This window comes from Emys orbicularis, chromosome 6, assembly GCF_028017835.1.
Source record: "Emys orbicularis isolate rEmyOrb1 chromosome 6, rEmyOrb1.hap1, whole genome shotgun sequence".
Classification (NCBI taxonomy): domain Eukaryota; kingdom Metazoa; phylum Chordata; order Testudines; family Emydidae; genus Emys; species Emys orbicularis.
Genome location: NC_088688.1, coordinates 89407717 through 89430965, shown reverse-complemented (window position 1 = coordinate 89430965; position 23249 = coordinate 89407717). Strand labels below are relative to the sequence as shown.

The 23249-nt window shown below is 39.5% G+C and overlaps 1 protein-coding gene across 1 annotated transcript in view; it reads left to right on the top strand.

The window, feature by feature from the left end:
* Positions 1-23249, top strand: part of DAPK1 (death associated protein kinase 1) — a 128959-nt gene that overhangs the window by 73525 nt on the left and 32185 nt on the right. Inside the window, exons 10-17 of the mRNA XM_065406990.1 lie at positions 3569-3658; positions 5162-5254; positions 9971-10090; positions 14713-14811; positions 15745-15843; positions 18165-18263; positions 19967-20164; positions 21218-21415. Of these exons, the coding sequence (XP_065263062.1) occupies positions 3569-3658; positions 5162-5254; positions 9971-10090; positions 14713-14811; positions 15745-15843; positions 18165-18263; positions 19967-20164; positions 21218-21415 (996 nt within the window). The remainder of the gene's footprint in view (positions 1-3568; positions 3659-5161; positions 5255-9970; positions 10091-14712; positions 14812-15744; positions 15844-18164; positions 18264-19966; positions 20165-21217; positions 21416-23249) is intronic.

Below are 23249 nucleotides of genomic sequence, written 5' to 3'. Positions count from 1 at the left end.
TGAGCTAAGGAGAGCCATGTCTCTTCCTCACTCCCTAATTGGGCTAAGAAGGGAACTGCGGGACTGATCCACTTCTTGCCCAATTAATATTTTGGCTTGAGTAGGGTTTTCTAAGATATGGTGTCATCTTTTCCACAGGGGAGAGGGATAGCTAGGTCACAAGTGGGAGAATAGGGCCTCTGGCCTTTTTTGATAATACAGGCCACTTGGTGCAATCTGGCCCATTTCTAAGAGTATGGTTTTGAAAAATTCAAATAAAATTGTTCCTTCCCCTGCCACTTGTCATCTCTGGAAGACTTGATTTAGCAGTATCCAGAGAGGACCTAACTCCATCAATCATCCCAACATTCACTTCCTTTTAATGGTAACATAATTTCAACAAGGAGCTCCTGGGAGCCTCATCCAGCACACTGCTGTATAATAATCTGTTCGGTCTTATTAAAATGCAGTTGTGCTCTGAAGGATGAGTAAAAATTGCACTTTGTTCACTAGATCTGTTCCCTGCATAAGTTCCGTCCTGTCTGCTTCCTTTTGTGAGCTAAATAAAGAGGGACAAAATAAGTGCATACTGCTGTTAGCCCTGCAGAGCCAGCACTCCTAATTGGAAGTGAGCTGGATTCTGTTCCTCCTTATGCACAATCAATAGAATAATGCTTTAAGTTCCAGTCCGTTTATACCTATGCAAAGTCAGTAAAAGCAGTGGAGTGATGGAAATGTCACTAAGAACATATTCTGGCTTGCCCAGAACTTTTATTGTGGGTCATGATGATGTACAAGATGCAGCTTGGCTCTCAAGGTACTTGGTTGAGTTTGCAAGGCTGGTAGTTAGGGGAGCGGGGAAATCTCTGCTTGTTAACTATATGCATTTCATCTGGAAATCATTGAACCAGAATCATGGAACCTCTCTGAGACATTCTTACAAAGTCTCTTCAGAGTATAACTACACTCAACAGTTGGTTTAGTACGGATTTTTTGCACTAGAGTTAGAGCTGTGCAAATAACCATTTTTTCAAGTCCCTGGCAGTTTCAAAACAAAATAGTTTGGGATTGAACAAAATGTTTTGTTCAACCTGAAACTAAACATTTTGGGCATTTGACCCCTTTAATTTAATAAAGAAAAGGAATTTTGTCAATAAAGGCTTAGATTCACAAAGGGACGTTCACAAACGCAAGGTAGTGGTGTTGCCTCCTTTATACCTAGGATGTGGAAGATGCGGGTTTGAATCCCCACTCTGGTGCAGGGACTTGAATTCAGGTCTCACCCATCCCAGGTGAGTGCCCTAATCACTAAAGTATTAACTGTTGGGTGTGTCTCAGTGTCTCCTATTAAAAGATATTCTACTTTGTATAAATTATTAAGTATTCATTGGAGCAGGGACTGGAATGTGGGTGTCTCCCCAGCTGAGTGCCCTAACTACCAGACTATAGAGTCTTTCTCTCCCCACGCCCCAAAGAAATATTTAATTATTTATTTAATGTGAAACAGCTTCAACAGGAGAGATTGTGAGACAGACACCCCAGAATACCCTATAGTTCAGGGAGTCCTGGGTTCAAATCCCTGCTTCAGAGTGGGGAGTCAAACCTGAGTCTCCCAAAAAGCCGGTGAGTGCTCCAACCACTGGGATATTGGGTATAATACCACCACAGTTCTGCGAGTGGCAGTTAAGTCTTTGTGACTATAAACCAAAAAACTGAAACATTTCAGTTTGAGATTTCTGAAAAAGTTTTGACCAAAACAGCCAAAATCAATATGAATTTGCAAAATGGTTTTGTCAACCCAAATCTGCATTTTTTTTGTGAAAAACTGCTGAAAAATTTCATCCTGTTTTAGGTAGAGTAACTAAATCAGTTTAAAGCAACAGAGGGTCCTGTGGCACCTTTAAGACTAACAGAAGTATTGGGAGCATAAGCTTTCGTGGGTAAGAACCTCACTTCTTCAGATGCAAGTGACTTGCATCTGAAGAAGTGAGGTTCTTACCCACGAAAGCTTATGCTCCCAATACTTCTGTTAGTCTTAAAGGTGCCACAGGACCCTCTGTTGCTTTTTACAGATTCAGACTAACACGGCTACCCCTCTGATACTAAATCAGTTTAGTTACACTAGTATGAACTCTAAAAGTACACACACTTAAACTGGTTTAAATTGTACTTAAGCAGTTTTATATTAATGTAGTTACTCTGGTTCAAGTTTTCCAGCTACTGGCACAAGAGAAGAAGTTAGTCTGATATCTAGAAAATCAGGGTGTTCAGGCTATCTCGTCCTCCTGCCACCATTTGCCCCTGTTTAAAAAAAAATAACAATCTAGCACCCTAGTTCCATATGTTAAGCTAGATCGTACACTGGCATTTAGGGCCTTCCTAATCACAGAGAGTGCCAGGTCACTTAACACAAGGAGGCACTCATCTGAGGGTTGGTGCTCAGTGTTAGTTCTGAGAGCTTGTCTATATGGAGTGCATAACTCAAGTGTAAATCTACAGCACATCAGCCTGCTGTGCACTAAGTGGCCAGTGGACCCTGCTGCCACACACTAAAACTTCTATAGAACAGGTTTACCTAAAGCACACTCTGAAACTTCTAGTTCATGGCAGCAGGGTCTACACTGCCACTTCGTGCGCTGCCAGCAAGAGGGCTGTAGATTCACACACCAGCTTGCCGCACATTAAATCATCATATAGGTAAGCCCTGAGAGGTGGCTTGCAGCACTGGAGCCCATCACAGTTGTAGCTGGGACTTGACTTGTAAACTAGTGAAATGAAATGGGAGATGTTGGATACCAAATTGATTATACTGAAAGCAGAACAAAACCTTGGCTGCATTTATAATCAACCAGGAAATCCTTACAGAAAGCAGGTCTTTGCTGGTACACCAGGATGGGGGAGGGGTCTCTGCCTGACAGAGAGAAGTCCTAGGATAAGGATAAAAAAAATTAAAAGGTTTACAAAACATTTAACTTTCTTTTGAAACTTGCTACCTTATTACTCTGGAAAGATCTTTCAAATTAATAGAGCAGTCAACTACTCTGACTAAGCTCATTAGCTGGATGTTTCTGTTAAGGCAGTCAGCAGCAAAATAGTTAACTATACTGATACTTGTAATTTATGTTTAGAGGTGACAATTTAATGCCTCTGTGATATGAATAAGGTGGTACAATTGTTTGTCTATGCCTCTAGTCAGCACTGTATTCATAAACTGTCTTTAAGACACAATGAGATGGAACTTAGGGTTTGGGGTTTTTTTTTAAACTACAACTTAAGGAAAAAAGAGGGATGGTATATGTGCATAGAGACCCTAACTCTTTGGAACACATGAAATTTCTACAGGTGTGGCTTCCTGGAGTGCCTGCTGCTTTCTTCAAAGATACTGACTGCACACTCTGCTAGGTCTTGCATATTAGAATGGTGCCTTTTTGTATGCTTTACTGCAATGCTGTGGACTTCACTGTCTTTGCAACCACAGATAATTGTTTAGTAGGAGTTAAAATTGTACAGCAGGAAGATGATTTTGTGAAAGCAGTGGCATAATTGGGGGATATTTTAAAATATCCTTTTGTGCCTCTTTTCCTCATAGCCTAAGGATACCCAACAAGCACTTAGCAGAAAAGCATCTGCAGTAAATATGGAGAAATTCAAAAAGTTTGCAGCACGAAGAAAATGGAAAGTAAGTTATTTAGCAAGTCTTCCTAAAGCTGGTGATGAATGTAATGGCATTCTCTTCTCAGGATAAACACAAGTGAAATATTGTTAATTTTATTGCTTTTTTTTGCTCAAATGAAGTTTACTATCTGCAGCTTCATTAAAAATAGAAAATACATTTTAGTACCAAATCAAAGTCTTTGCAGCATGGGGGAAGAGGAAGGAGAAACCTCTTCTTGTGTTGACTGGAGTACATTTGTAGGTGCTCAGCTACTGTGGTTGTGGGGATGTAGCGTAAAAAGCTAAAGAGAAATTCTATTCATTACTGAACTGAGTATGAATACTTAAATTATTGTTGGGCACTGAGCTGTATTCATTTTATATAAACTGTTTTTATATATTATCGACAGTCAAAGAACAAGAGTGCATATTTACAATTTGAAAAGCATTTATATTTTATTATATTTATTTGTATGCCTCTAATGTCATGTCAGATGTTATAGGTATGCATGGCAGTGTAAATATGCAAGGAGGCTAGTCTAAAAACAATTAAAAGGAAACAACTGGAGTTGGTCAAAAGTGTGGGGGGGAGCAAAAATTTGGTTCCTGCCCCACAGATTACAGTCTAAGGCTCTACACCTTGAAAGACTCAGAAGCTAGGCTCACATAAACCGAAACTGGGCATGGAATTGGCAGAGTATGGGTAGGTGTAAGGAGTAAAATCAGCAAAGGAGAGAACTTCACTTCTTCACCACACGTACTGCGAGATCTGCACTGAAGCAAGGGAAGGAAGGGATGTAGCATAAGAAATCTATGTACAATGATACCAGAGTTAAGCGAGAGCCAGCAATGGGATGCATAAATTATAAAAGAGAAGTTCCTTCTTTGGAATAGAGGTCAAGAAATAGGATTTTTCTCTCTGGCTTAAGCAATAGAAAAAAAATACTAAATATCTGCCCTCAGAAATCTGTTCGCCAAGATTCAGTGTCTGGTTTAGGTGGGATCAACTATGTTTGTAAAGAGAAATGTCAGTCTTCTCTGGTGTCCAAGAAGAAGCAGTGTGTAGACATCTTCATCCTTTTGTATAATGTAACATTTAAAGGAACATTGTCAGATAATTTAGGTCCAAATTAAAGTGTGTGTGTGTGTGTACATTTTAAAATGAGAAACCCCATTCATAGAAGTATTTTCATGAAATATATGGCCTGAGCAAGGGGAATTTAGTATAAGTAATTTTTTTTTGTTTGCATAGAAAAATGTTTAAATCCAATGTTTGCTACCCATTGGTGTTCTACTGAAACAAACAAGTCTGTTTTTATTACCAGTACAGATGAAACCCAATGAGTAAACAGCATAAACAGTGAAAACCCTGATTTATCAAAAATTCTTTCCACTTGAATGTGTTTAAAACCACAAATTTCCTTTTCTGTGGTGATAAAGTTTGTTTTAAAAGAAGTATCTTCCTATCACAAATGTTCTATTTGATATTTTAAGTAAAAATAGCTTTTCTTTTCTTATTTTTAAAAAGCAATCAGTACGCTTAATTTCGTTGTGCCAAAGATTATCAAGATCCTTCCTATCCAGAAGTAACATGAGTGTTGCTAGGAGCGATGATACTCTGGTAAGCATATGTTTTTATTGGTTTAATGCTTTAAATACTTTGACATATAACAACATGAATACTGAAATATTTTAAAATGGATATTATTTCCGATGTGGCAAGAATAGAATCAGGAAGTTTTAGGCCAGAAGGGTCCATTATGATCATTTATTCTGACCTCCTGCGTAACAGACTGTAGAATTATATTCACTAACTTCTGCATTGAGTCCAATAACTTGTGGTTCAAATTTATTTATCATGTTATTGTAGTTTGATTCATGAGAAACTTTCACACCATAGTAATGATAAAATAACCTACAAATGATCAATACATCTGAGTTGCTCAGGGTACTGTATGATATAAACCATAATTTTTTAGCAAAAAAGCTTAGAATATTTAAAATGAATAAAAATGTAGGTGCTGCTACAATGTAAACGTTTCAGGAAAACATGTGAGGGAAAGGAAATAATTATGAGCAAGCAGTAGCCAAATTTGAATAAGTAAAGCAGTCAGATGTAAAAGCGGGGACAAGCTGACTTGAAATGGATGTTAAGGAGTTGCGCAACCGAGGGCTTACCACAGTAAAGGCACAATTGCTTAGCATGCCTTAGATTTAGGAGATCTGTATGTCTCAGTCAGGAAACCACAGAAGTCTGTAGGGTTCCTTAGTTTTCAAGGTGTAAGAAGGAATTGTCCCTTGTATTAACACAGTTATGGAATGCCCTTTGTGTTATGACAGATAGAATGGAAAAATGTATGACACACACATTCTAGAGCAAACTTTTTGACCCGAGGGCCACATCTGGGTATGGAAATTGTATGGCGGGCCATGAATGCTCATGAAATTGGGGTTGGGGTGCAGGAGGGGGTGAGGGCTCCAGCTGGAGGTGCAGGCTCTGGGGTGGGACCAAGGGGTTCAGAGGGCAGGAGGGGGGTCAGGGCTGGGGCAGGGGTTGGGGTGTGGGGGGGGTGAGGGTTCCGGCTGGTGGTGCAGGCTCTGGGGTGGGGCTGGGGATGAGGGGTTGGGGATGCAGGAGGGTGCAGGAGGGCGGGAGGGGGCTCCGGGCTGGGGCAGGGGATTGGAGCACGGGAGGGGCTCAGCAGTGCAGGGTCTGGGTGGCACTTACCTCAAGCAGCTCCTGGAAGCAGCGGCATGTCCCCCTTCCGGCTCCTATGTGGAGGCGTGGCCAGGCAGCTCTGCGCGCTGCCCCGTCCGCGGGCACCGCCCCTGCAGCTCCCATTGGCCGTGGTTCCCAGCCAACGGGAGCTGCGGGGGCGGTGCGCGGACCCCTCCTGACGGCCCTAAACGGAGTGCGGAGCGAGCCCCAACCCCACTCCCGGCTGGAGTGCGGGAACGGGGCAAGCCCCAGACCCTGCTCCCCAGTGGGAGCTCAAGGGCCGGATTAAATCGTCTGAAGGGCCGGATGTGGCCTGTGGGCCGTAGTTTGCCCACCCCTGCTCTAGAGCTTCAAGTCATACCACAGCTGTTCGTTGACGGGGTTAGGGGGGGGAAAAAAACTTCTGTGCACCTTTTTGTGCATTATTAATTAGTGATAGGGCCAAGAGGCTCCAATTGGAGTTAGCATAATGGGGCTAGGCAGTGTGTAACTGCACAGTAAGATAGCAAAAGCAACCAGTAGAAATATGCCCCTTAATTCATCCGAGATAGATGTGTTGAGTTCTACTCTGTCAATACCTTTTTTTGAATGACACCTTGTGTTTGCTGTGTGTCATGTCTATCATCTGGCTATGACTGAAGCCACTGGAGGGCAATTCTGAGTACTCTGGAATGGCATAGAGGTGAGGATAGGCTTGCCCCAGAGTCCTTCCACAAAATTACCCTTCCTATTTACTGTCGTGTTTAGTTGTGCTACCTGATTCCTGCATTCCAACTTCAGATGTAGCTAGCAGCTGCATATCAGCGGTGTGTCTGTATAACTTGTGGAAAAAGTTCAAGATGACAGGTGCTATAGAAATGCAAACAAACATGCTTATGATTCTCTAATGCGGTGTTTCCAACATCCTGATTTATTACCATAGCAACTGTTCCTCCCTTTCTCCCCTGGACTGGTCTACTTGACCTTCTGAATTAGTCAAGAAGAACAGGATGATTCAGAAAGGGCAAACTTCTAGTTGCACACAAGTTCTATAGTTGACAGCAATGTCAAGTGAAATGCAGACAGGAGGGCATTTTTAATTAATTTGTTATACTCTTTCTGAATGTAAGAGGGATTTTTAAAGACCTAAAGGTCAATCTGCACCCGACAAAGTGGTCATTCACCCACGAAAGCATATGCTCCAATACATCTGTTAGTCTTAAAGGTGCCACAGGACTCTCTGTTGCTTTTTACAGATCCAGACTAACACGGCTACCTCTCTGATACTTAATCTGCAAGTGTAAGTTTGGATATAGACTCTCATATACTCTAGGACTGGAAGGGACCTCGAGAGGTCATCGAGTCCAGTCCCCTGCCCTCATGGCAGGACCAAATACTGTCTAGACCATCCCTGATAGACATTTATCTAACCTACTCTTAAATATCTCCAGAGATGGAGATGCCACAATCTCCCTAGGCAGTTTATTCCAATGTTTAACCACCCTGACAGTTAGGAACTTTTTCCTAATGTCCAACCTAAACCTCCCTTGCTGCAGTTTAAGCCCATTGCTGCTTGTTCTATCCTTAGGGTCTAAGATGAACAAGTTTTCTCCCACCTCCTTATGACACCCTTTTAGATACCTGAAAACTGCTATCATGTCCCCTCTCAGTCTTCTCTTTTCCAAACTAAACAAACCCAATTCTTTCAGCCTTCCTTCATAGGTCATGTTCTCTAGACCTTTAATCATTCTTGTTGCTCTTCTCTGGACCCTCTCCAATTTCTCCACATCTTTCTTAAAATGCGGTGCCCAGAACTGGACACAATACTCCAGCTGAGGCCTAACCAGCGCAGAGTAGAGCGGAAGAATGACTTATTGTGTCTTGCTCACAACACACCTGTTAATGCATCCCAGAATCACGTTTGCTTTTTTTGCCACAGCATCACTCTGTTGACTCATATTTAGCTTGTGGTCCACTATAACCCCTAGATCCCTTTCTGCCATACTCCTTCCTAGACCGTCTCTTCCCATTCTGTATGTGTGAAACTGATTGTTCCTTCCTAAGTGGAGCACTTTGCATTTGTCTTTATTAAACTTCATCCTGTTTACCTCAGGCCATTTCTCCAATTTGTCCAGATCATTTTGAATTATGACCCTGTCCTCCAAAGCAGTTGCAATCCCTCCCAGTTTGGTATCATCTGCAAACTTAATAAGCATACTTTCTATGCCAATATCTAAGTTGTTGATGAAGATATTAAACAGAGCCGGTCCCAAAATGTCTACATTGAAATCAGGAGATGTGATTGCAGCATGTGTAGACATACCTGAACTAGCTTTGATCTAGTTAGATCAAAGGTAGCTTGGATGACAATGGCAGTGTAGCCATTGGGGGCATGGGCTAGCTACTTGAATATGTACCCAGGGTTCTACTCAGGAAGCTAGCCCAGGCCACCACCCCTGTTGCTGTAGTTATAGTGCTATTGGTACTTGAACTAGCTAGGTAGATCAAAGCTAGCTCTGGTATGTCTGCACAAGCTGCAATCACATCTCCCAATTTCAATGTTTACATACCTTGAGAGATGTTGAGCACCCTCCTCTCCTATTGACCTTGCAGGATGGGCCCAGAGAGTACATTAGACCCTAGGCCAAACAAACTTCTTTTCAGTTTATGCAGGAGTATGCCTTTTAGGTTTAAGCCCTTGGGAGCTATAGTTAGAAGCTTGTAAATCCGTAAGCTTTCTCTTTTTAGCTTGCTCTTCAGGTTTTAATGCAGTCTTTAGGAAATATCCTGTGATCAGCAAAGCTTAAACATTAATGCATTAGAACGAAGTAAACATACTTTTTTCTGGCATTAATAGTCTTAAAAATCAAAAATTCTGCAGAGACTTCTTTGTTACCCATTTTATCCTCCCGTTATCCCTCCAGTGCAAGTCATGTTCTCACTTCCACTGTCCTTTTCTTATCGTTCTGCTTTTGTGCTATTTGTTCTAACACCCATATTACTCCTGCTCCTATTGCTGTACTTTTTAACACTGAGTCACCATTGAAGATATGTCACACCAACTCTTTAGCAGGCAAGTGCTAGTGTTTAAAACATTAATAAACTCAGGATAAGGAAGATTAGATTGATTCAAAAATCAGGCTACATGATTTTCTTTTCTGTGAATTTTTGCTGACTTACTCATGGAGAACACAGATCATCCCTGGGAAGTACAAGGTTTGTACCTGCATCTTATATTGTTGTTTTAGATGCATTTTTTTAACAAGTTCCTATCATAACTTGCATCTTCAGCTTTACTTTATACAACTCTCCATTTAGATGATACATGGAAAATTCCAGTAAGGAAACAATGTGGGAGAAAGACTTCTCTGGAATCTCATGCAGTAAATAATGTGTACAGATGTGGAAAAAATGCACATCTTATTAGGGTAAATTTTCCAAGCAGTGTTCCTACATTTTAGCCGAGTGACTCTTGTGACTACTTTTTCCAGTCTTGCAGCTAAATGGCTGTACAGTGCTTTGAAATTTTAATTTTCTTTGCTTATCCTGACAGGTACTGGGGGATTTTTTATTTTTTTTTACTATTATTATTTTGAAAGCAAAAGATGTTTTTTTTTCTATTTCCTTGTTAACTATGAGGATGAGGAGGATTCATTTGTGATGAAAGCCATCATTCATGCCATCAATGATGACAATGTTCCTGGACTACAGCATCTCCTGGGATCTCTGACTAATTATGATGTCAATCAACCCAACAAGGTATGGTGTTAGGTCTGTGCTGCGACAAGTAGGGGGGGCCAGATATCACTCTATACAAGAACAAACAGATGTGGCTATAAAATAGAAATGTAATATTTGAAATAAGACTAACAGTCAAATGGCTTGTAAGCTGTCCTAGGAAAAGTTATGTTAGGAGTTCGTTGTTCATTCCTCTCAAACTGTCTGGATATGGAAGTCGTAATATTTTTTTCTAGGCCTCTGAAATGTAAAGGAGTACTGTTGCTTGAAAATCAGCACAAAGTTTAAGTTTTGGTAATAAAAAGAAAAATCCCTAAAACTTGCAATTAAATATAACCACAAATATTTTAAATCATGATGGAAATTGGTGGGGTGGGGGTGGATTCAGGGAAAGGAGTGTTGTTTACTTCATTTTCCAGTCAAAACCTTCCCCTTTCCATACCAACATCATAGGAGAACATGCAGGTGTGCATGAACCTGTGTGCAGGACATCGGCAGGAGCCTGCCCTTTGTGAGTTCAATGGGCTACAGGGTGGGAGAAAAGCTCCTTCTGTACCTTTTTCAATGGGTATGTGTGTGTTTGCAGTACTTGCTGTATCTATGCATTGGAAAGAGAGGAAATATAATAAGAGTCCACACTGGCTTAACCAGGAGATCTTCAATGATCTGAAACTGGAAAAAAAGTGTCCTACAAAAAGTGAGAACTAGATCAAATTACAAGGGATGAATATAAAAAAAACACACGCATGTAAGGACAAAATTAGAAAGGCCAAGGCACAAAATGAGATTAAACTAGCTAGGGACATAAAGGGTAACAAGAAAGCATTTTACAAATACATGAGAAGCAAGAGAAAGACCAAGGACAGGCTGATTACTCAGTGAGGAGGGAAAGACAATAACAGAAAACATAGCAAAGGCCAAAGTGGTGTTTTCACCAAAAAAGGTAGCAATGATCGGCTGACTAACATAGCAAACATCAGTGTAAATACGATAAGATCTGAGGCTAAAATAGGAAAAGAACAAGTTCAGAATTACTTAGACAAGTTAAATATCTTAAAGTCAGCAGGGCCTGATGAAATACATCCTAGAATACTTAAGGAACTAGCTGAAGAGCAATCTGAGCCATTAATGATTATCTTTTAAGAATTTGTAGAGGACAGGAGAGATACCAGAGGACTGAAAAAAGGTACTGTATTTGTCCATCTATGAAAAGAGGAATAAGGACAACCACCTAGGGAATTAACTGACCAGTCAGCTTAACTTCAATTTCCAGAAAGATAATGGAGCAAGTAATCAGTCAATCAGTTTGTAAGCACCTAGAAGATAATAAGCTGATAAGTAACAGCAGGGATTTGTCAGGAACAAGCCATGACAAACCAACCTAATATCCTTCTTTTACAGGGTAGAAAGCTTTGTGCATATGGGGGAAACAGTAAATATAATCATAAATGATTTGGATAATGGCATGGAGAGTACACTTACAAAGTTTGCAAACTGGAAGGAGTTGCAAGTGCTTTGGAGGATACGATTAGAATTCAAAATGATCTTGACAAACTGGTGAAATGGTCTGAATTAAATAAGATGAAATTCTATGAAGACAAATGCAAACTATTATACTTGGAAGGAATACAAATACAAAATGTGAAATGAATGCCTTAGAAGCAGTGCTGCAGAAAAGGAACTGGAGGCTATAGTGGATCACATTAAATATGAGTCAACAATGTAATACTGTTGCAAAAAAGTGAACATCATTCTGGGATGTATTATAGGAGTGTTGCCAGAAAGACACAAGAAGTAATTATCCTACTCTATTGAGCACTAATAAGGCTTCACTGGGGGTACTGTGTCCAGTTTTGGGCACCACGCTTCGGGAAAGAAGTGGACAAATTGGAAAAAGTCCAAAGAAGAGCAACAAAAACTATTAAATATCTAGAAAACATGACCTATGAGAAAAGATGGAAAAAATTAGGTTTGTTTAGTGTGGAGAAGAGAAGAGAAGACGGGGGGGGACATAAGTCTTAAAGTACATAAAAGGTTGTTATAAAGAGGAGGGTGATAAATTGTTCTCCTTAATCATTGAGGACAGGACAAGAAGTAGTGGGCTTAAATTGCAGCAAGGGAGGTTTAAGTTGGACATTAGGAAAAACTTCGTAACTGTCAGGGTAGTTAAGCACTGGAACCAATTATCTAGGGAGAGGTTCTGGAGTCTCCATCATTGGAGGTTTTTAAGAACAGGTTAGACAAACATCTGTCAGGGATGTCAGGCAATACATAGTCTTGCCTCAATGCCAGGGGACTGGACTAGATGACCTATTGAGGTCCCTTCCAGTCCTACATTTCAGTGATTTGATAGAGGAGGTGGGGTGGGGTGGGACATGTATCATGTATCCTTGGTGTGGTGTGGGCAGGAAAGGAGACAGCCTGGATACCAGTGGCTTTAATGTATGTGTTGGTGTGAAGGGGATGTGTTTGAAGGGAAAGAAAGTGAATATTAGTTAGGAGCATGCAAGAGGGATTTGTTGGGGGGTGAAATCCAACTATCAAATTGATAACTTTATTTATTTATTTAAGACTACAGTAAAGGATTGCAGGATTGGGAGCAAGATTAAGGGATGGTTTAGTGCATATCCGAATAAATTACACAAGAAAACTTTTGTAACTGTATTTTTAACAGCCATATAATGATGATGTAATATATTTACTCACATTCATGTTTCCAATGCACAGCTTGGAGCAGTTGCTCTCCTAAAACGTGTTATTCTTGGAATCAACCTTTGCTTTTGCTAGGAACTATTTCTTAATGCAGGTGAAGATACCTGCATTTAAAATGTTCCCTTTGAATCCCAGATTCAGGGCATCAGTTCCTCCTCTTTGAACAGCCTTTTTAAAATTGAGTATGTTTGGATAATTCACTTGCAAAAATTGGGTTTGTAAGACTATTTTTTTTTTTAAAAGGTACTGTAGTGCAATCAATTTATCATGAAAGTTGAACTTACAAATGTAGAATTATGTACTAAAAATAACTGCATTCAAAAATAAAACAATGTAAAACTTTAGAGCCTACAAGTCCACTTGTCGCAAGATACTTACATGCCAGATGTGCTAAAGATTCATATGTCCCATCATGCTTCAACCACTGTTCCCGAGGACATGCGTCCATGCTGATGACGGGTTCTGCTCAATAACAATCCAAAGTAGTGAGTCCACACCTCATCCCTCTCAGATTTTGGAAGGCACTTCAGATTCTTAAACCTTAGGTCGAATGTTGTAGCTATCTTTAGAAATCTCACATTGGTACCTTCTTTGCATTTTGTCAAATCTGCAGCAAAATTGTTCTTAAAATGAACATGTGCTGAGTCATCATCTGAGACTACTATAACATGAAATATATGGCAGAATGCGGGTAAAACAGAGCCGGAGACATACAATTCTACCCTGAGGAGTTCAGTCACAAATTTAATTAATGCATTATTTTTTTGACGAGCGTCATCAGCATGGAAGCATGTCCTCTGGAATGGGGGCTAAAGCATGAAGGGGCATACGAATGTTTAACATATCTGGCATGTAAATACCTTGCAATGCCAGCTACAAAAGTGCCATGTGAACGCCTGTTCTCACTTTCTGGTGACATTGTAATTAAGAAGTGGGCAGCACTGTCTCCTGTAAATGTAAACAAACTTGTTGGTCTTGGCGATTGGCTGAACAAGAAGTAGGACTGAGTAGACTTGTAGGCTCTAAAGTTTTGCATTGTTTTGGTTTTGAGTGCAGTTATGTAACCAAAAAAAAAAAAATCTACATTTGTAAGTTACACTTTCCTGATAGAGATTGCACTACAGTACTTGCTTTAGGTGAATTGAAAAATACTATTTTTTGTTTATTGTTTTTACAGTGCAAATATTTGTAATAAAAATAATAATATAAAGTGAGCAGTATACACTTTGTATTCTGTGTTGTAATTTAAATCAATATATATGAAAATGTAGCAAAACATCCAAAAATATTTAATAAATTTCAATTGGTATTCTACTGTTTAATAATGCAATTAAAACTGAAATTAATTGTGATTTTTAATTATTATTTTTTTTAGTTAATGGTGTGAGCTAACTGCAATTAACCGACAGCCCTAATAGGTAGTGTTAGATGATGTGTATTGTTCAGCTGTTTTCTGAGATGGGATGATTTTTACATGATGTCATTACCAAAAAAATCTTGAAGATCTCTGTGGTCTGTTTTCGTGGTGCAGTCACATGAAATTGCCAGATAAGGCAGGAAGGAAGATGGCATATATCTCTAAAATAATGTGCCCATTGCTTATATTCAGACTTCTAAAACCTTATTTAGGAGCCTAAATAGAAGAGAACTTCAGGTGCCCAACTCATTTGAAAATGAGGTTGTGTTTATTTAGGTCATAAATATAGATGTAGAGCCTAATTTTAGGCACCCTAATTTGAAAACGCTGGCCCATGTTTGTAGATTATTCCCTGTAGACCATTTATTTAAATGTGACTTTCTCTCAATAATATAGAAAATCAGTAGTTCCTTTGTAAATTTGTAAGTCCAAATTGCTATTTCAGCACTCTTCCCCTCCACATCCAAATCTCTCCAAAGACAATATTGTTCCATTTTTTATTCTTTGTTTTCAGCATGGAACACCTCCACTGCTAATTGCTGCTGGCTGTGGAAACATTCAGATGCTTCAGTTACTCATAAAGCGAGGATCCCGTATTGATATTCAGGATAAGGTCAGGATTCTATTTTGTCGTAATTAATTATTTAAGTGCTCTTTAGTCCAGTACATTTTAGCAGGAGACAAGCAGGTCATGACAGATCTTTTATGGAAATAAAGAAAGAAAAACTATTAGCGAATACAGTTATCTAGTTTCTGCTATAGCAAAAAGACAAAGACAAAAATAAATTTTCTCCTTTTGTTAACATCTTTAGTTGCTACTAATGAGTTTTCTATCATAATAGTGGGTTTTATTTCAGCTAATGTAGTAAATTATTTCAAGTTATTAATCTTAAAAGGTTGTTTATATTTTAGAAACTGTCTTCATCGAATTAGTTTAATATTTCTCTTACACCAAATTAGCCAGAGTGTTTTTAACAAACAGCTACAGAATGATAAATGTACTGTTTAATTACTTGAGCTGTCATTTCTATTAAAACGCAAAGGCTATAATGGGGATTCTTTGTGAAAAACATTTATACTTTTTTAAAAAGTGTTATGTGGTGGCTTTGGCTGTAATAATGTAAGTTGCCTGAGCCACTAACTTGTTAAATCACTATGTATTGACTTAAAATATTTGGGAAAGTATTTATCTCCATGAAGTGTTGTTTGGTGGTTCTTCCTTCCACCCCCAGTAGCTTGGCAAACTATCTTTTAAGAGAATACGGGGATGTTAAGATAATTTGATATTAATTCTTGTTCAACAGACATGAAGTACCAAAACGTCAAGGTTTTGATGAAAGCTCTAATCCTGGCTCTTCTGGAAAACTTGTGGAGATTTTCTTGGTTTTATTGTTTCATTGGTTTATTTTGGCTGTGGATGAGTCTACTGTTGTTCAGCACATACGTCAGTGTGTGTGCGCGCAGTGCGCACAAAGTTATAGCCTAGTGAATATCCTGAAGGGTAATATTTTTGTTCATTACTTTTATAATCAAATATTTTGAACAGGCTGGATCTAATGCAGTCTACTGGGCTTCTCGACATGGTCATGTACAAACTCTGAAATTTCTCTGTGAGAGTAAATGCCCTTTGGATGTTAAGGATAAGGTAAGGAAAAAGCTCTTTTCATTGTCAACTTAAATGCTGAGAGTATATTTTTTATAAACAACTGTATTTTAGAGTACAACCCTAATCCTAGCTGTGGGAGACCTAACTCATAGAAACTTCCCTTAGTCCAGGGAAGCCTACCTCCCACAACCCTTGCCTGGGGAGGCACGCCCTCCGCACCCCTACTCCTAACCTGGTGACACCTACTTCCTGGAAAATAAACCTATCTTGCCGAGCACTTAGTGCTAGATCCCTAACCCTAGCCTGGGGCAGCCTGCCTCTTAGAACCCTAACCCTAGCCTGGGGCAGGCTTACCTCCTGCAACCCTAATCCTGGGAGGCCTTAGTACTAGAACCCTAAGCCTAGCCAAATAAGGCTAACCCCCTGGAACCATAATCCTAACCCTGGGAGACCTACCTCCTGGAAACCTAACCCTTACCTGGGAAGTCCCACTGCCTCAAACCCTATCCCTATCCTAGCAATGTCTACTTCTTCTAAACCTAAACCTACCCTGCAGAGTGCTTAGTGCTAGAAACCTAACCCTAGCCCGGGCCGGCCGACCTCCTGCAGCCCTAACCCTAGCCCGGGCTGGGCGACCTCCTGCACCCTAGCCCAAGCTTGGGTTGGCCAACCTCATGCAACCCTAGCCCAGGCCCAGGGAAACCTTTTTCTTTCTATCATAACCCTAGACCAAGAAGGCCTAGGTCCTAGAAACCTAACCTTTGTCTGTGAAAGAACCACATCTTACAGTGCTACGCCTACGACAGGGAGTCCTACCATCTAGAGCCCCTAACCTTAACTCATGGAGGCCTACCTTCTACAACCCTAGCCTTAGCTGAGAGAGGCTTACCATTCAGAACCAGAACCCTAACCCTATCCTGGGGAAGCCTACCTTCTAGAACCTTAATCCTGACTTGTGGACACCTACCTCCTAGAAGCTTGACCTTAGCCTCGGGAGACCTATCTCCTAGAACATTAACCCTATGGCAGGGAAACTAACCTCCTTCAACCCTAACCCTAGCCCAGGCAGGCCTACTTCCTAGATCCCTGGGTACCTGAGCTGCAATCACACCTTTGATTGCAGTATAGATAAATCCTTCATCAGTGAGACAGATCTAGTTGTTGAGGAAGAAGTCCTCAGCTATGCCATGTATCAAAGGCTGTCTTTGTAAGTCAAGTGACAATAATAATATAGCTAGTTTTGTAGTCTTGTAGTGATGGTCTTTTTATTGGGAAAATAAACCCATGCATATGAGTGTGATAAGTATATAAGTGCACTTTCCGTGCTCCTTAATGAAAATGCTTCAGTTTCTCATAAAGAGGATCCCCCACTGATGTCCAGGATAATATCAGGATTCTGTTTTCATTTATCCTGAATGAAAATAATTTTGTCTTGAAATTTTTTTAAAATTATAAATTAAATTGAATGTAGCAAAGCTCAGTGCAATTCAGAGCTAATGAAAAATTACTTTATCTCCACTAATGTTACTAAGGACAGGTCAACACTAGACATTTTTGCCATTGTAGTAAGGTCAGTTAGGGATTTGATTTTTATGCCAACAAGAGTCCTCATATAGACACAGTTGTACCAGCATAAAAGTACTTTTGCCAGTTTAGCTTATTTTGCTCAGAGCACTTGTACAAGCTGTACTGGCAAAAACATTACTTTGGCTGGATAAGCTGTATCAGGTTTGTAGTGGCCAGCCTGTTTCTAGTGTAGGCCTGGCCTAAATAAACTATTTATTTTGCTTTATGGAAGATGTTAATACCTGAATAAAAATTCTATTCTATGCTCTAGGAGCCGTTACAACATTTAAAAACCATATATTATCTTTTTAGTGTCCTATGACAACATAATAAGCTTCTAATCAAGCTTCAAATAATTACAGCACCTTCGCCTCCAGTAGCCCAGGCAAAAATTCTATCCCCTTAGACATACATCCCCAAGTACCGGGGAGAAAAGATGGATCATAGAGTACGTTGACAGATCAGATCTCTGGCAAACAGTGGGGAAATAAATTCCAGAAAAGAAAGGCCTTCACAGATAACACACACTGCCAGTTGCTCCCCCCATTTATAACAAGGGAGCTGTAGCTTGAATGTCTACACTGACTGCATTTGTGGCAGTATGGCATGGGAAGAGGTGGTCTCTCAGGTAATTGGGCCCAAAACCATCTAGAGCATTAAATGTTAAAACCTACACTTCATATTCCACCCAGAAACTCCCAGGCAGCCAGTGGAACTCACAGAGCACTGATGTTCCATTCATGGGAGTGTGACATATGAAATAACACTTGAATGTGCTTGCTCTATAATTGCAGTCTGGAGAGACAGCGCTCCATGTGGCAGCTCGATATGGTCATGTAGATGTGGTTCAATATCTCTGCAGCATTGGGTCCAATCCCAATTTTCAAGACAAGGTGGGTAGTATCAGAAACATGAGTTCATTCAGCATAAGCAACCATAACTTCCGGTCTTGCCTTATAGCCCCCTGCCATGTTTCAAATAAAAACTACTTTGGTGTTTTACCTCCTAATAAATGGAGACTGTTCATAAACTGTGTACATGAGAAAGCTACCTTTATCCTTATAGAACGCCAAGGTGTCTTGAAATGAATTACAGAAGCTTAAGGATGGAGAGAACTGCACCTCTGTTTACACAGCAGAAGTGCAAGTTGTGTGCAACCCTCATGGGTTCAGCTAGCACCTGGACAGGCCATTGACTCAGCTATGGAGCAGATCCTTCCAAAATTCTCTGTGACTGATAAAAATGATGAGCCAAAGCGATAAACTCCTTATTTGAGATGTGTGTGTGTGTGTGTGTATATATATATATATGTTATCAAATTAGTTATCAAAATTATATAGATATCATTTTGATAACTTATTAAACTCAGAGAAGAAACATGCATTTCTTTAGAGAAGACATGTTTAACATATTTCAGCTATCATTTGGGGCAGGTGAAAAGGGAAATGTATCATCCAAAAAACTCAAACAATTTCCAAGCTCGAGTGTCTCTCAGTCCTTGGGAGTTCCTTCTCCCTACAGACAGTCTCAATTCTTTCAAAATACTGTCTGCAATGGGAGAATCTGGAACAGACTCGGGCAGTCACAGAAACAGGGCAGCAGGCGAAAATTGCAAAACCAACCCTTTCTCAGTCTGTCAGCTGAGGCCATCCCCATACACGCATGTCTAAAGGCTTCATATGACTGACTGTTATTCCTCCAGTTACCATGGAAAGCTTGCGTCCTCTCTACTGAGTATGATCGCCTGTAGTATGAGCTTCGAGTATCTGCCAAGTCCCTTCCCTTCTAGCTCAATGGAGGGGTGAGGAGGTTACATCTACAGTCCCATTGCCCTTGTCTTTTTGCAGAAGGACCCTTCTTTTTAATCTTAACTGCTTTGTTGTTGTTATAACCCGTTGCACTTACAACTGCATCTTTTGTAGAACATTTGGATGTCTCTGATAAACCTTAAGTTAGCCCCATAACAATGTTATGAGGCTCAAAGAGCTTAAAGATAAATATTTTAACACGTCTTAGCTTCCTTAGTCACTTTTGAAACTGGGGCTTATGCTTTTAAGTCACTTAAGTATGCTTTAAAATCTTTAACCTTAAATAACTTGTGGAAGGCAAATCACACTCAGATCTGGAAATTGAATACTGGAGTTCACTCCAAATTTTTTGTTTCAACCACTTGCCTAATCCCTACATAAGTGAAATAGTTCCATATGAATGAGGACATGTTTTCAAATGAGAGAACCTAGGTAAATAATTAGCTTCAGTTGCATGGAAACAGCAAGACAGTGGTGCCAGTATTTGCAGGCAAGTCAGGTATCACTGTTACGTTTTGTACTGAGAAATCTGTATTCCTGGAATCCAGATGCTTAAGAGAAGCTATTGAGTTATCACAATCATTGTGTGTGTCAGGGTGAAGTACGCCCACATTGAGAAAGTTAGTTTAATAAATAATAGTGATGCTAAATCATTTTGTAGGATTTAACTTTAATAGACAGATTTCTTTTCTTTCCCCTTCTTCTGGTTTTACAGTACAAGCTGAGGATTGGGCACTGCTAGCACATAGTTTCAGCTGTTTTTTATTTTGATTTGTCATTATTGATAGGAAGAAGAAACTCCTTTGCACTGTGCTGCTTGGCATGGCTACTACTCTGTTGCCAAAGCACTTTGTGAGGCAGGTTGTAATGTGAACATTAAAAACAAAGAAGGGGAAACTCCACTCCTGACAGCATCAGCTAGAGGTTACCATGATATTGTGGAATGCTTGGCAGAACACGGAGCTGACCTTGATGCAACAGACAAGGTTAGTTACGGGTGAATGAGTCACATTTAGTCAGGAATTATATGCAGAGGACGTGAGTGATACAGGACTATTTATACCTCTAAATTACTTTCTTTAAAATACTTCATTTGACTGCTTCAAGCCATCATTCTTTTTTAAAATATAAGCTCTCTAATGGATTATAAAGAGAAATTTGATGGCTGCTTCTAAAAGTTGCTGACTGATTTGTTCATTCATATTGGAAATAACCATTCCATTATTATGTCTGTATTCATGTAATACCACCTTATTAAATCTGTTTATCTGTCCATCACACTTTATGGCTGACACACATTCTTTATACAGAAAATAACTGAAATATTGACTCTTGTAACTGGCAATAAGCTATTCATTTTTAAAGGACAAAAGGCAATGGGTTTATCACTTGCCTTCAATGCCTGTGTGTCAGATCAAGAGAATAAATCATTTGTTTTCCAACAGTCTAAACTACAGCTTTTTAACAGTCGCACTAATTCAGAATTATTTTTTCCTCTCATGACTGGTATTGAAGAAATCTTGAGTTTCATTGTTTATATTAACATACTGGTCATGGTAGTTATTATTATTATTTCTGGAGTTTCTATTGCATTTAAACAGTGCTGATCTCAAAGGTCTGCTGCGTGCCACTGATAAAACATTTTGCTTATAAGAGAATTAAATGGAATCACTTTTGAGTCCTGCTACCCTCCCACTCCCAAGTTGTTTCAGATAAAGAAGGAGCTGCTCCACTCAGAAGCTACCATTCTCTAAGCAGATTGTGTGACTTTTGCATTGGCCACCTTCTGGCAACAAACACTTGCACTAGTATGTCTTAGCCACGGTACCACTTTCAGGGAAAACTGTTGATTTGTTTTGAAATAGACTTGTGCTGGGAAAACAAAATTGTTATGGCTTGTGATCCAAAAGGCAGGACAATACACACTACTATAATTAAATTACCACACATCTGTGGAAAAATACTTGTATTTGTATAAATCACTTCATAATGGTCAGATTTTTTTTGAATGTGACTGACCAGTTGTCTTGTGATTTCAGGATGGACACATAGCCCTGCATCTTGCAGTGAGAAGATGTCAAATGGAAGTAGTTAAAACTCTCATCGGTCAGGGATGTTTTGTAGATTTCCAAGACAGACATGGTAACACCCCTATGCATGTGGCCTGCAAAGATGGGAATGTCCCTATTGTGATAGCACTCTGTGAAGCAAGTTGTAATTTGGATGTTACAAATAAGGTAAACAAAAAACAGTGCTGGTACAGAACTTCTCTGTTAAATATCTTACCTTTTTGGGTGGCTGAGCTTCTCTTAATTTATAACAATTATTGTATAAAAATCCTTTTATTTTTCAAAGTGCAAATAGAAAACATTTTCAAGAACTTAAAAAGGTAGAGCTGTGGTTAACTTTAGAGCAGTTGAGATAATAATTGAAAATCCATGCGGAAAGAGACAAACTGAATTTAGTTGCATCAGTAAACTTTTCTGTTCTGTCCTAATGTTAATATACGTGCCAACTTGTTTGTCTGGTAGTATGGCTTTACTTCTTGCAGATGATGTTTAGGCAACAGGGAGTGGATGGAATGCTGTATACTTCATATTCTGTTGGTAGTCTAAAGGAGTATTAAATTAAGTAATAAAGATGATTATTAATAATTATGATTTACTTATAGAACTGTTAATGAGTACTTCTATATATTAAAAAACCCTCATCTAGTCCAACCCCCTGCTCAAAGCAGGACCCAATCCCCAGATAGATTTTTACCCCAGTTCCCTAAATGGACCCCTCAAGGATTGAACTCACGACCCTGGGTTTAGCAGGCCAATGCTCAAACCACTGAGCTATCCCTTCTCCCGCAATAGCATTGTGTCTCAGATAGTCAAGTTACTAGTGCTTTGTTGGCCCCTCTCATTGCAATAGAGCTGAATGCGGTGTATGAAAACTAAATATAATTCTTAACAGGTTTGGTATTTTAGCTTTCTGCCTAGGATCGTTAAATAACAGTAACCCGCTTCCGGAATTTTTCCTGTTGCTAGTTTGTAAATCTTTAATGTCAGCCATTAGACTTTGCTGACATACTGTGTGGCTAGTGCTTGGTATTTTGCTTTGAATGTCTAATTATGCAAAGGTGGGAGAATACTGCAATATCATGCAGTTTTTATATCCCACTAAGTTTAAAACAATTAATTGTAGAGGTCTTTGTGCTGTCCTTTGTGATTCATTTATTTTAAAAGGTGTTATAGTTCTTAGAAAAACATAAAAGTATTATTGTAATACAATATTGCTAATTGTTTCCATTCATTACAAAAGCTCTGTGATCTTCTGTGCTGCACAAAGCTATGGAAGGTGGTGGATTTTGGGCTTAAAAGTCTGGCCCAGTGCAATCAATATTTTTTTTAAATCTAAAGATCAGCAGCTGCCAAGTGGAAAGCTTATTATAATGAGCTCTCCACCCCCTAGTGTTAGCTTAAGCGTGACTGATCAGGCAATTAAATGCAGATCCATGGTTGAGAACACATTTTTGGGAAGGTGGGTTAATACAGCCCAAGGCTGGATTAGCACCTCTTTTCATGACTGAGAATCTTTGGCTGGCCTCAAAGAAATAAGGTGGAAAAAAATAAACACCTAAAAGTAAATGGACCAGGAAGCCTTCCACATATGGTTAAGGATTTTTGTCTTGTTACTCTTTAAAGCTGTAGTAGAGTGTGCGAGTGGAATGGACTTTGGATTCCAGGTCTTTAGAAGAGAAGAGCTCTCTTCATATAGCATACGGAGATAGTGCCATTATCTTGAAAAACAAGCCCTACTATGTGAACCAGTTAACTTAATGAAGCATTTATCTTGTGTCCACAAATGACATCTACCAGTATAAATGCAAGATGCTGACTTGCTGACATGTGCCCTAGAGCTTCATATTGATATATTTGGGGGTGGGGGGGAGAGATCTTTCCAGTTAATATTTTTTACTATGTTAGAGACTTTAAAAGTCATAATCATGGAATCCTATTACTACAATAAAAGAGAAAAAATGTTTACTTCTGAGAAGGAAGCATTTAAGGTCACAGCAGAGAA